At 32.5% G+C, this 18,274-nt stretch overlaps 2 protein-coding genes across 2 annotated transcripts; one reads left to right on the plus strand and one right to left on the minus strand.

The window, feature by feature from the left end:
* Window positions 1-9,968: 9,968 nt before the first annotated feature.
* On the minus strand, window positions 9,969-11,003 carry LOC136976192 (uncharacterized). Its single transcript, XM_067271419.1, has one exon. The coding sequence runs from the start codon at window positions 11,001-11,003 to the stop codon at window positions 9,969-9,971; it is 1,035 nt and encodes a 344-aa protein (XP_067127520.1).
* Window positions 11,004-12,833: 1,830 nt separating this feature from the next.
* Window positions 12,834-17,989, plus strand: LOC136976193 (glutamate receptor ionotropic, delta-2-like). The gene is made up of 5 exons (XM_067271420.1): window positions 12,834-12,914; window positions 14,547-14,694; window positions 14,784-15,010; window positions 17,456-17,712; window positions 17,788-17,989. Exons 1-5 carry the CDS (start codon window positions 12,834-12,836, stop codon window positions 17,987-17,989), a joined length of 915 nt encoding a protein of 304 aa, XP_067127521.1.
* The last annotated feature ends 285 nt before the right edge of the window (window positions 17,990-18,274 follow it).

Below are 18,274 nucleotides of genomic sequence, written 5' to 3' on the forward strand. Positions count from 1 at the left end.
CTCATATAATATAATGGTATGAGTATTCGGGGGTCGAAAGGCTAATGGCTCCCTAAAGACCGCTTACTTGGCAACAGTCTGGCAAAGACTGCTCACAATATCGTTCTGGATGATTTTTTAATGAAGAAGAAGGCGCGTTGGTAAGTCGATAGGTGTCCTTCGCTCGAATAAGACAGGTGGACTGGTTGTACATAACAAAACAAAGGTTTATTATATTTTAAATCTACGATATACATGCTCGTTATACAATAAGAGACTAAATATGGCAATAAAATACAAAAATTAAACCGTACAATATAATCGCGGCTATTCGTAGTCTTATCCTGCGTGGGGCTAGCCTAATGACGCGGAGAGTATACAGTTTTCTAACAAAAATATTTCTTGACGATCTTGACGAAGTATATGGCGCTGTCATATATGATGTTCGCTTGGAAGGGACGGGTTTCTCCTCGTGTGGAGAATGAGTCTTCTCTTCGGACTCCAAAACCCACCTTCTTATGTCATCTACACATCAAGATGATAACCTCCAGGAACTCCCGGTGTCTTCACCTTTTATACGAAAATGCGTGGGAAATCAGTCATGTAATCGTCACTTGTTTAAGATACTAAGATTACTTTTGCAGGTGTGCCTGCTCGGCAATGATTTGCATTGACGTTATGGAGTCGCTTTTCTGTTCTTTTGTAATCGAATGTTGTTGTTTCGCAACGGCCTATTGTTTAATTTCTCTAACGTTTGTTGATGACAAGGACGATATTCTACACCTTTTTCTTGCAATGTTATTTTAACGATAGCACTAACATCTCTCGAAAATTAAACTTCAGAAAATTTTAAAAATTTGCACCCTAAAACCAGCGGGTTCACGATGGTAATAATGACATAAGTTTTGAGTTTTGTAATGACATAATACAAAATACTTATCCTGTTGCCATCACGATGTCCCATAAAAATGCGAACTCTGAAAAGTAGAAAATAAACTGAAATTGTATAGTAGAAAACTTGTATGCTACTGTTTTGTTTATAAGTTTTTTCATTATAAATATAAAGTAGGTACCGGGAGAATACGTACTGTATATACAAATAAATCATTTTCAATACTGATCTGTGCAATAAGTTGTTCGTGAACTTTTTTGCAGGAATTTTCATCTCAACACTATATTTATCAAAAAGAAGAATAACAAATGAACGTTAATTGTGAATAAAAATCTCAATGCAAATGTGCCCCTGTATCAGCTTGTCAGGAGCACATTTGCATTGAGATTTGTATTCACAATGCAAATGAGCCCCTGCAGTCAGCTTAATTCAGGGGCTCATTTGCACAACGTGTTGAAGGAAGCGACAGTATATAAAGCCGTTGCTACAGTGTATCCGTTGCGTCTCAACGGATACACTAGTATCAGTCCTGACGAGCATCAAAGGGGTGCTGACCCTTCGGTCATATACACCCTCCGGATAATAGACAAAATATATTTGTTGTTAAAGTAATTGTTAAAATACAATCAAGAATTTGAATTAAAGTTTTAAAGTGTGCAATTTTTCAGTACAAAATTGTATTCGCTTACTAATAAATTAATACAAATAATCGATATGTGCATTTCTTTTGTATACAATACATTATTATAATTCTTTCTATTTAAAAAATTAGTCCAACAAAAGCTGCTATATCGTTATTTTAAAACGATGGAAAAATCTATAGACATTAACAGATGACTCACACGTGACAAAATTTTATATTTAATAATTCCAGCATTAAAAGTAATAAATATTGATTTTTCTTAAAATGTCTACCCCAATATCCTAGGAAAAGTCTGGCAGAGGCTGACTGTATTAAGTTATTAGTCTATCTGTTGTCTGGAAGTCTTCGAGCGCCAATCTGGTCTGTAACATGCAGTCAAAGCTATCTCTCGAGGAGTCGGTGGAGTTGCATTATCTAAAGGAGGCGGGATAACCATGTAAGCAAATTGCCCTCCATATGGGCAGTTTTGATTTAACTGTGAGGAGCGGATGAAGCAATGGATAAGTCATATATACGAGTTGGACAGGCTCTACAGGATGTCTCAAAAATTTCCGTACATACAAAGGTGAAATGAAACTTAACGCTGAAATCTTAATGTTTTGCGAATAAAGATTTGCGTCAGTGAATTGATGGAGTATAGTAACGGCGGAACACATGGGTGATGTGCCAATGGCGTAAATTCTAGCAGGACTTACTGTGTGGAAACTGAATTCTGTTTAGGTGTTAGACACATGAAGAAAACTCGGAACACTGCATGCAGACCAGCCCATTGGTCAGGCACGAACCAACGACCAACTACCAGTGTTCAATGGTTTTATTTATTCCGCCACTGGTGGGCTTGATTGGTGTCACTGTATGGAGACTTTTGGGACAGCCTGTAGTCGTCCTCAGACAGACCACCAAGACAAATGATCGTCTGATAGTAAGGCAAGCACGAACAATTGAAAAGGCGTCGATGTTAAACATCTAGAGACAAAGGAATCTCACTAATGTAACCTATTTTTCTCTATACTAGTGGAAGATGACTAACAGAGGTAAATTTGCACGTAAGGCGCCTTCTACGCCGCGCGCTCAAATTTGCCCTTAACGCCCCAAAAGCGATGAGATGACAGAAAATAGTCTACTGTTTTCCGGTTCCGTTTAGAAACAGATCATCACCGTGTTAGTGTGCGTGGAAGACGAATGGCAATTGCTTCGACAAGGCCTTTACTATTAAGCGGCTTGCTGCCTCATTGCCGTCGTGCTTAAGATCCAACTTGCATGATATTCGTTTACCCGCAGTTAATATTTTTCGTCCCACTAGGACGAGAAATATTAACTGCAGAAGGACTCTTCAGAAAAGCTTGTGTTCTCGTGTTTTGCCTTGTATGTCAGGAATGCAAATATCTATTTCGAGCAAGATAATGCTCAGTTGTCAACGGCTAGAGATTCATTCCACAATTCCTGGCCTGCCCGGTCAACAAATTTCTAGTTCATCGATCATAGAGGAGACCAATGGTAAGACAGATTCGGTAATCTATGAGTTTGAAGGATCTAGGTAAAACTTGTTACATTTGTCCCAGAATGTCATTTATTTCCTGTATATCCACCTGCCCGACTGTATTTCAATTCGTATCCAGCAAGGAAAAATCCTACAAGATACTGAATTTCTTTAAATAGTATCATTATTTTACGTGAAATTGTTTATTTGCTATTATATTGTAATCATTTATAAATTATTACAATACAACGCAATGGTGTTGATAATTACAATAAATCATCAACGCCATTATGTTATAACTAATAAAGTATAATTCCATTCCAATGCTTTTCTTTTGCTGTGTAATTTTTTATGTAATATTGTATATTATCAGAGGAATTATTATTATTTTTTGGATAAAATTTCAAATTAATTGTTCAACAGATATTTTTCAAGAAGTGATTCGGTCATTTAATTACATATCATTTGTTGACATAATTATTTAAAATGCATCAAAACAAAATTGTTTTTAATTTTCTAGAAATCATCTCGATTTCAGTATTTAGAAACGGTTTAAATGATTATATTGTTTTTCTTTGTACTTGTAAACCCAAAGAAAGAAAATTCACAAAATGACTAATGGTTAAATTACATCTCACTTAGTCATCATTAATTTTAAATGATTAAAGTATTACGAATTACATTTAAATAGTTAATTAATTAAATATGAATATTAAAAATAAATTAAATGCAATTGATACTAAATTAACTATTTAAAATGACTTTTACAAACTTGTTTTAAAATTAATTTATTTCGTCGAAAATGTTAGATTTATGGGCCTATTTGTAAAACAAAAATAATTACTTTTGCCAAGATTATCCTAAATACAAGATACTAGTATTAACAGAAGATAAGCTGTATTTTATACATAACAGATGATTATATCACGCTCGCATCAAAAAATAAAAAACTATTTTGTTTTAAGTTGCAAAACAGTCGATAATATTCATTTTATCTACATGACAATTTGGATTTTGATTGAAATAAAATTACCTCTATATGCAAGAAAAAATACAATTGTAATTCGGAAACGAATCATTTTAAGTAGAATAAATATTTCTTTTAATATGAACTGGGGAGCATAATATATTGTAATATAGAACACGAACTAATTTTGTTTGTGTCCTATAACAACAAATAATTCATAAACCAAGTTTCTTTTCACATATTTTAAGTGAAATATTATAAACTTAAGAAGAGTAAAACATTATACCTGAAAATAAATAATTTACATTTAACATAAAAAGATTATTTTTGTAAATATGTAAATACTTTTTTACAGGATAAGAAAGTGTTTTAATAAAAATCTTGATCAATTTAGAATTATGTTTTGGAAAGCTTTGTTATTTAACTTGATAAAGATACTATACGTTAACTTGATAATGCTAAATATTTTATTGGGAAGTTATTATTTTTTTATCTTAGCCGGTGAATCTATAAATCTGGATTTATTATTAAAAATTAAAAATAAAATATAGCCTACTCTAAATGATAAAAAACAAAACAATTCCCATAAAAATGTACTATAATATATTTGTCTGATCAGAACAGAAACGAAGTGAATAAATACATAATACCAATTTAAATAATAATTACCATACACACAATTTTGGGTCAGCTTAAATCGTTTACTTTATTTTTAAATCCATCCAGAGACAGATAGGAGACAACCTAAAGATAAAATACAATTCTTCATTAATCAAAATGACCGAAGATACCACATTAAAAACACAAAAGTTTTCACAATATTAATCATCTAATGCTTTGATAAAAGAATACATTATTATTTTGTTTTTAATCTTGAAACTACCGTAATTGTTTTATATTGTTCTTCTAAACATGCAATAATAACGATTTTTTAGAATAATGAATAACTCACGAAACTGAAAAAATGAAATATAAAATTACATTTCGTTCCCATGACGAAAATATCTGTAAGCAATTTCGAATATAGTTACAAAAAGTGTTTCTTGGGAACGGCTTAAGTTCTGTCCGTTCTACAAATTGCCAGTGAAAATGGAATACTGTCTGCTCGCTCTTTTTTTGTTCGTAACTTTCAACAATATTTCTTCGAATGAAGGTGAGAACGTTAAGTTTCATTTATTGTTATGTTTTCATTACCATTTTTTGTATTTATTCGCGATATAATTAATTATATCGCAAGTGAATAGAGAAAATTAAAAAAAAAATTATAAGCTGGTTGTCATTTTGTGCCAACATTATATACCGTAAGTTAATACAACATTAAGTAGCTTGAAATTTTATGAATTTATTTCGTTATTACGCAGCTGAAATTTATAACCTTGTTCAAACATGAAGATTCAAATAAGAATTAATGAAATAACAGATTATGAAACAAAAATTTAGCGTTATATGTTCAAGTTGTTCTTAGTGTTAAGAATTAATTTTTTTTATCATCAACGACAGCAGATTTTCCTGATAAAAGTTAACTAATATTTAATTTTTAGTAGCTATACTTTTTTATATCGAAATTAACGTTTTATTTTGCAGCAGATAGACTTTTCATGCAAAATTATCTCTTATCATATTATTATATTATGTATGTTATTGATAAGTAGTTCCACACAAAATCTCTTTAATTGCTACTTAACATCACGTATATTGCATATGCTCGGATTTAAATAGCAGTGTTAAGTAATTTGTTGGATGAAATATTTTCTAATAAGTGTATTTAATTGATTACACTGCACAACAATGAAAATGTTTCAGGCTCAAAATTAGCGCATTCTTATGTATTTCCATATGCTGAATTCAAATATCACCATAAAAATGACCAATTAGTTCCTGCTTTGGAGATACAGTGATATGTCATTTTTTAGGGTCTACGTTTGTATTTTGGGGAAAATTTCTTTTTCGGGGAAGTTGTCACACCTCTCAACTGACATAGCACAATATTTTCCATATGTTTGTAGATTATAAACGTAATTAATGTAGCTATGACTCTGAGTTTAATATTGCTTCTGTTTTTCTTATTACAAAATTCCTGGTTTTGGAGTGCTTTTGAAATGTAATACTGGTTATACCAAAATGCCACGAAAATGTGTAAATTTTGTGAACAATTTTTGTTATATTTCTGGCGAAATAACATTTTCGTCACAGAAACACAATCTGACGCCTCTTCTGAAGACTGCCTATCACCATTATTTGGGTATGAAGGTAGGGGCAGGATAAGTCATGGGCTCCACGTTGCAACTCTTGTTCAGTTATACTACAAGAATGACTGAAAAATAAAAAATAATCTATGGCTTTTGCTGTGCCTAAGGTTTGACGGGAGCCTACAAACAATACAGATGACTGCTATTTCTGCTTGACTCCACTTATAAAGGCAAGATTGTCAATGAAGAAAAAAGAAACAGTTCAATACCCAAATCTTGCATCTGCTATTCGACCTATTCCACATTCAGATAGTCTACCAGTTCCTACTCCAACCCAACATTATGAGATTGAAGTAGAAAGTGTGGGAGAGAAAGAATCCAACAAACCTTCCACATTCCATGACCCTAATTTTGAGGTAAAAGATGATACACCACACAGACTGAGTCAAGCAGAATTGAGTGATCTCATTCGAAACCTAGACTTGTCAAAGAATAAGGCAGAACTTTTAGCGACAAGACTACAGCAATGGAATATTCTCCATTTCTGTAGTCTGTTGGTCTGTGTGTAGGGATGCACGGAAACTCACTTACAAGAGGCAAGTCAAAAGAAAACGATGTTATGAAGTAACCACATGATTCTCTTCACTCCGAACCGCCTGCCAAATATTCTTCCATCAATCTAGAACGCTTAGAATGTAATTGTAATTTTAAAAAAAATTCAAAAGCACTTTCGATGTTGTGAGCATATGTAATTAAAGTTTATCGTTTTCTCTTAAGCCGATAAAAACACATGCTGCCACCTATTGTATATCACAGAAACTAGAGCTAATGAAAATTTCTCTTTGACGTATTCGATTTTCTTATCCCAAAATTAGTAAGATTTCACTCATGAAAGAAAGGAACATCCAAAAACATTTTGTATGTTGTGCAGTGTTATTTTCAATTTTTTCAATTTACAATATACAGGGTGTTTCACAATGTTTTGACAAATTCAAAGTTGAGAAACTCGCGTTAAAACCGAGATACAGTGACAATGGCGCTCTCTATTAGTAGTGCGGACTGTCAACTTTCATCTCATCAATAGGTTATTACGTAGTATCATGGCGTACTGGTGGAAGCAACATCGTGCATTTGCGGTAGAGTGCTATTTTCGGATTGGCGAATCACGTGCGCGTGCAAGATAAATTTCGTACAACATTTTAACATTTAGCCGCGATATCCAATTCCTGCTTGTGGAACAATATCGAATTGGGTAAAAAACTTCCGTGAAACTGCCAGTGCATCGAATCGAAAGTCATCCGGCCGTAGGAAGACCGTACAAACTCCCGAGAACATCGATCGTGTGCGTAGCAGTTTACAGAAAAGTCCTCGTCGTTCCCTAAGAAAACATGCCCAAGCGCTGAAATTTTCGCCGGCACCCACTCGTCGCATATTACGGTATGGTCTGCATTATCATCCTTACAAATTAGCAGTGACACAAAAGTTAGACCCGGAGATTATTCAAAAAGAAAAACATTCGCTGAGGAGATGCTCGATAAAATCGAGAATAAAGAAATTGATCCTGATAAAATTTTAATGACTGGCAAGGCGCAATTCCATTTAACTGGCGTAGTGAATAAACAAAATTATCGCTACTAGACTCATACATGTGATAATCCCAACGCTATCGAAGACAAGCCGTTAAACAACGAGCGAGAAACCGTAGGGGCAGGTGGGGCATCGTCGGTTCGTATTTTTTCGAAGATACTGTAAACACTGCCCGGTATACAGAGATGTTGAATACGTTCCGAATCCTCACCCTTCGCCGTAGTAGACATCTCCGGTCAACTTGGTTCCAACAAGACTACGTGATATGGCACAGAGCCAACAAGACCTTTGAAGTTCTTCGTAAAGCTTTTGGCAACCGCATAATTTCCAAACGCGCTCGTTTCGAATGGCCATCTTCGATCGCCTGATTTAACCCCGCCAGACTTTTACCTGTGGGATTATTTGAAGGTAAAAGTGTACTTTGACCGGCCAAGAAGCTTGGAACAGTTAAGAGATCGAATTGGAGATGAAATTTCCAGAATTCCTCCAGCAGTTACGAAAAATGTATCCAAAAGCTGGGTGAAACGCCTCGAGTCTTGTGTAGCCGCGAATGGTCATCATTTGTCCGATGTAGTATTTCATAAATAAAATTGAATAAATTTTGCTCCTTGTGTAAAATTTTCGATTTTTTTAGCAATTAGTTTGTGAGTTATTCAACATTGAAATCATTGTGAAACACCCTGTATATACAATGTTTAATACGTAGTTATTAAACTGTATTTATTTTCAGCAAAATCTAATGAAGGGTACGTTTGGAAAGTGGCTGCAGTAAATGTAATTTCATTTTTATGCACTTTTTATAACATTAACAATAAAATATAAGCCTGTATCAATGAACAGTTTAAATTTATAGATACCATTTATAATGAATTTTTCGGCATCGAATACACAAATTAAGGAAGGAACTTATATCGAAATTTTGAAAACCATTCAGGAATCATTAAAGTTCAGGTAATTTTGCTTTCACGTAGAACTACGTTACATCTATTTTACTCTAAATGACGGTTATTGCAAAATAGATGCTTTTATGATTTTAATGTTAATGAATAACAATTGTAATAAACTACAATTAGTTACGTTCTGGAAGTGCATAAGTTTATGTACCGTAAATGAATAATAAAAAAATCTGTATGTATTGTATAAGAGTAATACGTGAATTGGTTTATTTTACATTTATTCTAAAATGAAACAAGAATAGGTTAACATGCATGCAATCAAACGAACGTGTATAAATCTCTGCAGTCGTAGAAAGTTTCATTTTAATTTCATCAATAATTTTCATGATTGTTTTTCATAAAAACTGTCCTATTTAAAATCGTACAGAAAATTCGACGTGATCATCTTGCCACTGTTTTCGTAATAACTTTTGGTTTATCTTCTAATGTCATAGATTTGTCAGGAGACCACATCCAGTACAGGTAGTGACAGACTTTTGTAGCGGAAGCACAGTAACAAATTTTTAGATCACCAGAAAATATCCAAATAGAGAGGTATTCCAACTCACGTGTAATTCAGTTTAAAACGATGCATTTTATTCTATTAACTTAATAATAATGTGAATTAACAGCGTATTTTTAGGACAGACTGCTCATGCCCTATGGTAGAGCATAGTAGATAAGTGCAAAGTCATGAATTTTCCGTTGTGTTGTATTTCTAAAAGAAAACAGCAAGAAATCATGCTTTCTTAAATGGACAGTCATCCATTTACCTCTTTCCGTTAGTATACTAATTACGTGCAGTACAAACTTCTTGCCAAAGTACAGTCAGTACATGCGGACTGACAAGCCCATCGTCAGAAATTCCAAACATATTTATTTTAATTCACAACAGAGTAATTATTCGAATTTGTCAGTCAGAAATGATTCAACATTATCAAATTAATTAAAATACAAAATTCGAACCTAAAAATTCCATCGTTAACTACAATTTCTTTTATTTTATCATAAGACAAAAAACACCTTGATGCTGAGAACGTTTAAATTTAATCAAAAACAAACGTTTTCGGCCCACTCCATGAGCCATCGTCAGGCTAACTACATTCGAATACAATTTCGAACAAGCAATTTCAAATTGAAATAAACTACAAAAGAACTCACGCGCTACGCTGGATAACGTAAACTAAAACTAATATAAACAACATAGAAAATAATAAAATAAAATATGTCAATGTTACATGTGTACATTGTAAAAATCTATAGTCTATAGTTCTCTAGGCAATCCTTTTGCCGTATCTAATGTATTCCTGTGACTTTTTTAATTAAAAACTTCCAAGCTGATGGTAAAATCGCCGCATCCTTGTAATTTAAGCATTTTTTGGTTAAGCCGGACTTATAAATTTCACATTTTTCGGTTGTAGCCGCAAGTGTCGGCGAATGTATCGGTGTTAAGACCCTGGCTTCATCCCATTTCACCACGGACCCCTCAGTCTGCGCCATTTTTGCTAACGTTGTTGTGCATTTACCCTTCGCCACGTCATATCTGTGTTCCTTAATCCTTTTACTTAGGCTTCTCGTCGTGACCCCGATGTATTCTTTATCAATCTTTAACTGGTCGTTGCTGTACGGTATCGAGTACACACCTGGTTGTTCACTCGGTCTAATTGCATCTTTGTCGTTCCTTAGTAGCCTATATATCGAGGGAGCTCTTTTGTATACAATAGTGCTGTTCATGCGGCCCGCAATACCTTCCATGATCGATGATAGACGTTTATTATACGTGAATTTCGTGATACCGTTTGTCAGATCCCGTTTTTTCTTGTTTACTTTAGGATTCCTGTAAGCGGCAATCAAACGTTCAACAGTTCTTGGACCAAATCCCAACACCTTAGCCACTTGCCTGATTCTATCCAGCTCTCGCATCGTATCGAGTATGTTAGAGCAATACTGAAACGCTCTTCTAATTAAAGCTCTAAACGCTGAGAGCTTATAAGTAATAGGATCATTCGATGTTGACGGTATATACAGCGGGTCGTGTGTAGGTTTGATATACACCTTCGTATCTATTGACCCGTTCCTAAATGCAATACTAATGTCCAAAAAATGTAATTCTTCGCTACTAACTTGCTCCAAGTTCAGCTTTAGGCCATGATCGTTGGAATTCATGGCACTTAAGAATTGTTGTATTCTTGCGTGGTTCCTCCATATAACCAGCACATCGTCCACGTACCTTTTATACATGATTATGTCCTCCTTGAAGTTGTTAAGTGCGATGCGCTCCATTTTTCTTACAACTAACTCGCACAGCAAACCAGACATTGGGCTGCCCATCGGGACACCTTTCAGCTGTTTATAGACTTTACCCTCGAAAACGAAAAATATTTTTTTATTTTATCGTCGATATTGGTCACAAACAGTCCGTTTATTTTTAACTTTCTTGTTTCCTTCCGCACTTTTTGTTGCATGGAAATGATTCCCGATGAAAAGTGAATAAAAAAAAATTCCAATTATTAGAGACAAATATCGACGATAGATAAGGTTCATTTAATTAAATTTAAATAAAAATACTAAAATTGTATTGTTTTATGTTGATACAATGGAGTGACACTTGGCATACAATGGAGTACAAAAACACTTGGCATATTATACTACAATTTCTTTTATTTTATCGTCGATATTGGTCACGAACAGTCCGTTTATTTTTAACTTTCTTGTCACCTTCCGCACTTTTATTTCTTAAAAAAACGTCATTCCATTGTGTCAACATAAAACAACGTAAATTAAAACACGGTTTCATTAAAATTAAAACTAAAATTGTAGTTAACCATTTAATTTTTATGTTTCAATTTTGAATTTTAATTAATTTGTGGTCGTCAGCTCGAAGCTATAATACTTGGTTTGAGGTTTTTCTATAGATCTAATTAATATATCCCTGGAAAGCAGAAAACATTTGGTTTTGTTAACACGACAATGAATTTTAAAATTAATATTATTTTATTTGATTGTTATTTTCGTAATATTTCAAATTTGCGTAATTGCAAAATTTAATTTGTATAGAATATCTATTGGCGTTATTCTAAACAAAACTGTATATTATGAAAATGTTAAATTAAATATATAAATGCACATAACCGAGTGTTTTTTCCCTCTTCTATCGATGTAGCAACTAATTTGTCTATTAGTCAGGATTTATCACACTACAATCTAACGGCACCTTCTTTCATATAAATGAATTTTTCGAAAAAAAAAATTATTTCTTGGAAATTTAAAATTGCAAGTTTTATGAAAATGGTCTACTCCAACTGAAGAGGAAGTTAAAAGACTTCGAAATGTGCAGTTTGGATTTAATCAAAGAATAAAGAATTTCTAATCTGGTTACTTTTTTGATGGTGATGTGATAAGTCTTGATTGATAACCAAATTAGTAGTTATATTGATAGATGGGAAATATAATACAGTAATCAATAAACGAGAAGCTTTTTATAATAATAAATAAGACAAAGCTAATGACTATAATAACAATATGCGTTTATCTTCTGTTTATACCTTTTATTGTGTTTGAATATAATAGAAGTTATATGTTTTCAATGAATTTATATTTTAATACCTTAATAAGAACATTATATATTTTACCGTGTTAAGTTTACTTATTATTTATATTATTGAACTGCAAACAAGGAATTTTCAGATACGAAGTTGTTCAACCCATACCGAAAACCTTTGGAAGAAAAGAGCAAAATGGATCGTACTCTGGTGCAATTGGTCAAGTGGTTAAAAATGTAAAGTATTTATCTTATGTATTAGTGCATAATGTCGAAAACATAACAGGAATCCCAAAGACAAGGCAAATTTATCGCGAGATTCATTAGAGAAAACTTACATCTTTTATATCAATTGATACTAGAGTCTGTTAGCAACTATAGAGTATATGATATTTAAAATTCCTACCTGTTTTTCTCCAAAAATACAAAATAGATAATTATGCAGTGTCTGGTATACCTCTAATCTAAATAATTTAAATATTTAAAATCTATTAAAGTATTTTAAAAAGTAATTCGATTTTCTTTTATATTTATTTATATAGAAAGCAGATCTAGTTGCAATTCCATTATTTATTACAAGTGAAAGGTTTGAAGCAGCAGATTATTCATCGGTTGTGGTAATGAATCCGATCACTTTTGTACTGATCGAAAGACTGAAAGAAACAGTTTGGACGACAATTGCGAAACCATTTTCACTCGAGGTAGGTTTGACACTAATATAATTTGTAATTATCTAAATAAATTTGATTATTTCAATTATATTTTTAATTTTTCTAACTAAATCAGAAATTTTATTGCACATTTACGTAAAGGAATATTTAGACATTTGCCTGTTCAAAAAATCAACAAATTTCGTGACAAAAATGAATAAATGATAAGCAGAAAGTTTTGGACAGCTGATTAAAAGTTCGTGTTTTATATTCAGTTATAAAATTAAACTAGAAAAGTTTAACGGATTTTAAATTTATTATACTATTATACTGTATTATATTAAATATAAGCTTCAAAGAGTTCACGACAGATAATGATGATTAAAAATCTTTAAGTAATAAACTACCGAAAATATAAAAATATGAACAGAAATTCTTTTATTTTTCACAGTTTTCGTAAATAGTTCTCGTTAACACATTAATTTCTCCAGAGATATTTCCATTGTAATGAAAATATTTTTATAGAAGCAAACAACAAACCGAAGAAACGTCAAAATGTATGACAGATATACGTGTACATCCTTTTATTCGCAGCGAATGAAAACCTAAGATAATTACAAACAACAATTTAAATGAAATACCAAACTCACAATTTAATATAAATTATGCTTTAAAATAAAACAGGGTATTTGGAGAAACTCTATATATTCATCAGGCTATATTAATACATTTACACAACAGAAGCAGAGAAAAAAGCAGAACTAAAACTTGATTGAAGTATTTCTCTGAAAATTCCTACAATGCAATCTCATTGGCCTACCGAATTACACAGGATGATCCATTTTCATGATTTCTGATAAGTTTGTCTTTTGAATAAATATTTTAGATAAAAGCTTGTTTGCTTTATATGTAAAATTATAATATGCAATAAAAACAGAGATTCCCATTTAAAATAGTGAAATTGACCCCTTTTTTCAATGATTAAAGCACAGTCGTTGAAACTCGTACTGCCGTTTAGCGGCTTCTTGAAGCCTATTATTTGTGGTTTAGTGAAATATTTTTTGGGATGCGTATTTTTCGAGTTATTTCAGTAACTGAATTAAAATGGAAAAAAATTAGAGATAAGATAGCACTTACAGGACGCTGTATATGCTATCTTCTCTTTTTAATTTTTATCACACATACTTGTACTTTGAAGATGAGAAGGTTTATTTCAATTAAATCGATGTTTTTACTGCACTTTATTATAATAATTTACGTTCATTTTATAACAATAATTATACTTAGAGAAAAAACACTGGAATAGACTGACCAATTATAATTAAACAACTTTTTTATTATTGTTAGAAGTAAGCATCAGATTGCTTAAGAGAATTAATTAAACAGGAACACAACTGGAAGAGGTATATAGGCTTTATTGACCGTGTAGGAACCGCAGTTTGATATACATTTTCTTTTCAATCAATAAAGACTGTGGGCAATCAAGTACAAACTGTTTCATTAACGTCACTGTGAAAGTAGGCTTGGAAAAGTGTTTCTTTACAGGAGGGGGAATAGTTTTGGTCATATTTATAATACTTATCGAAATCATTTTTTTTATAAATTTCCTAAAATAATTGGACAAATGAAAAATCTTAACCTGCCAGTGTTTCATTCATTAAAACAACGGCATTTATTTTTAAGATTTGGATCTTAATCGGAATTTCAGTATTAATTTATGGATTAATCTTGTCATCAATAATCAACTTCGAACAACACTTAATTGGATCTAGAAGACGATGGTCACTAAGCAAGACTTTTTGGTATCTGTTTACAACGATAACATTTCAAGGTAAACTTAGTCTAATATAAGTAAACAAATGAACCTTTACTTTTTCTATGAAGTGAGAAGTATATTGTAATTTAGTCTTTTCTTTTCAGGGGCAGATTTAAACAATCTGAAGCGATTACCGTCAAGATTATCTGTTGGATTGTGGCTTTTGTCTCTACTAGTCCTCGGTTACAGTTACAGCGGAACATTAATATCTTTCCTAACACCACCCGTTTACGACACGGCACCGACAACATTCGGCGAATTAGCTTCTGCTGTGCAAAATGAAAAGTGGTCTTGTGGATCATCCGAGAATTCAAAATTTGTAATATTCAAAGTAAGCAAATTGATTAAAAATGCTTGGAAAATTAATTGCATAAAATATAAAATAATCAGCACTATATAAATACTGTATTAATAGATGAAACCATAGAAAGCACACGAATGTGATCAGATTAGTATAAAACGTACAAAAATTGCGGGTAGATTCTGTACAAAAATTTACGATACAAAATGATAAATAATCTATTTCATAATAGGAAAATGTAAGCTACTTAATACATAACAGAGTATGGTACTTTATGGTATTTAAACCGTGACGTTGATTATAAATTTTATTGTTTTCTGTATTCATATAGAAACTTCACCAAATATTAACTAACTTCTGTATAGTTATCAAAAACAAAATTTTCAGTATGTTATGTCAATTCGTAAGAAATTGTTTGCGATGTTATTTTATGATATGCGAAAATCTTTTTTATTGTCTCTTCTATCGAATTAATTGAAAGTTATCTGAAAATATGACTGTGACAGATTTGTATCAAATAAAATTATATTTGTCACCACATTGAGGCTGAAGAGCTTAATAACACTGCCAAAAATCAAAATTATCAATAGTTTTTAAAATTAAAACGAAGGATAAAGTGATTTAAAATTATAATTCGTATATCTATTGCGTTATTACGTATGTTAAAAGTGAATTACATCATCTTGTTTTCTTGTTCTCGGTTGGTTTTTGCAACATTTTATGCAATTTTGCGTAATTGGTAGGTGAAAATTTAATAACATGTAACGCTGTTTACTTTTTTGGAGAATCGGGACGGGTCGAAATTGGGAGTTAGTATTACATGCGAAAATAGGGATTTTGGTTTTGCATCAGTAAGTGATCGGTTTTTCGAAAAATCTTAGAAGAACGGAATGTTCTATAAATGGCGTATGAAGGACCATTCACAGATTAATGAAAGCGGTGATATTTCGCTGAAAGTGAACGAACTTGTATACCTTTCATCGAACAGAAATTTACGTCATATTTGTTTAAAAAGCTTCATAAACAGAATATAAAATCAGTCGTAGAGAATCCGTGTTGTGCTAGATTGCTTGTTTGAATTGTTAAACACAAGATCGTATTATTAACTCAATCACTTGGCTTTTGACTCCACCTTTATTTAGTTGATACGGTAACTAATTTTACACGTTTCGGGCTTTTGCCCTCATCAGTCAACTAAAAACAAGAATAGAATATACAACATTAAAATTACTTTTCAAATAAATTGCGTAAATAACTTAAAATACATATACAGTGGTGCCTCATATAACGTACTTTATCCGTTCCAGGTGCACGTCCGTTAAGTGAAACGTCCGTTATACGAAACGCATTTTTCCATAGAAATACATGTTAAAACATCTAATTCGTTCCGCAGGATAAAATAACCGTACTGTATCATTAAAAAAAATGAACAGAGGGTGCGTTCTTTTTTCCTCCGTGTAACTCTGCGCGAGCGACATCCGTTTAAAAATTCCTGCAGAACATGTTCCTAAATTCCGGTGGGAGTGGGCACCGTCGAACGGCAAAAACGGCCGCTTGTAGCAGTAGTTTACGGTGGAAAGCAACATGGCGTCCTCCATGGCTCAGATAGTTTCGTTTCCGGGTCCATTATGTAGTTTTATGAATGAAAATTTAGAAATTGTGAAAGCGCGAGTTAGCGCACTCGGTGATGTGTCTTTACGAATTTTTTTCGAATGGTAGCCGGCATTCAAATTTTTTCGTGGCTATTTTGAATGTTCTTTCAACAAATAATCCATTTTATGGTTAAATTTCACAATTGGGACCCTTCTTTTGCCTTTAAAAGCTCATATTTTAGAATTATAGGTTCCTCCATCACGATACTATCGATAGTGCGGGCGCCGCCATCTTTCTTTCTTTCACCGTCGTTCCTAAATGCCTACAAACAGCAGCGCACTCCCGTAGTAGCGGAGACCGCAGAGCGACCGCTATTAAAGAACGCACCCATAGAGCAGTCACCAATTATGCCGAAAAGTCTGTTGTTCGCAGCCAGTCCGTTTGCTCCGCAGTCACGTCAACGGCAAAACAAGAATAGGATATACAACATTAAAATTACTTTTCAAATAAATTGTGTAAATAATTTAAAATACACATATATATTTTACACGTACCAGTTTTTTGCAGAATATAAAATATTAATTGGTTTCTGGGTCGTGAAACTTACGAGCAGCAGTTTAGACAAAACATTGTCATCCAATTAGAAAAATTAGGATGGGTATTTGTTAAAATAAGTTTTGTTTTTGCACTAAAAGCATATTATCATCTTACCTCACATAAAATACTTGAAAATTTCTATATATGAATGATAAACAATAAATGGTTTGTATATCCTATAAAAATTATTTTTTTCAGTTAGATGAGAAAATATTTTTCACGAAAGTAGCTTTAAGTATTCTAAATAAATTTACTTTAATTTACATTATTAGGATATATTTTCAGGGTGTCAACTCCGGTGTTACAAAAATTTTAATGGATCATATCGATAGCAACAACAACTGGATAAATCCCGAAGAAATAATTAAAAGAATAAGAAGCGATCGATTTGCTTTCATAGACGCTAGTAATATTGTAAATAAAAAGATAATACCCGAATTGAAAGGAAGAATATTGAAGAGCACGGATTCTCTAATGACATTCAGCGAAGCATATTACTTAAGGAAGGATTTTCCGTATAAGGACGATTTGAATAAAATGTAGTATTTCAAGTCAAATTACGATCATCATTTATATGTGTGTATTATTTAAAATAGAGTATTTTTTTATATTTTCAGCGTGCGTCGTATGTTTGAGTCTGGAGTAACAGAAAACATTGAGAAGAAAACGTTTCGTAAGCGAGACAACGATGACAATGAAATCACACCGTTAGACACGACTCAGCTTTCCGGTTGCTTTTTTCTTCTCGTAGTAGGTTACTCAATAGCGTTTATTTGCCTTGTTGGAGAACGTCTAATTGCAGTCGGAGCGAGAAAGTAGTGTCATCCATCTCATTTAGCGATACTCAAATCGCGATGAAAGCATTAAATTTATTCAGAAACACAAACGTTACGGTCTCTCACCATTTCCTCTATAAAAATCACATTTAGAATATTTGTATTAATTTTACTTCAGAATATAATTACGCTTTATTCGAGTACAAATTGCACAAATAAAAACTTGTGGTGAATATGAATGCTTTGAGTAATATTGAGAATGAGCAAGACACGTGTAGATCGTATTGAGGTCGTTGTTAATAAAATCAAAATAATCAGTATAAATATG

The sequence above is a fragment of the Centruroides vittatus genome, unplaced genomic scaffold (genome assembly GCF_030686945.1).
Source record: "Centruroides vittatus isolate TY-2023 unplaced genomic scaffold, ASM3068694v2 contig_397, whole genome shotgun sequence".
NCBI lineage: Eukaryota > Metazoa > Arthropoda > Arachnida > Scorpiones > Buthidae > Centruroides > Centruroides vittatus.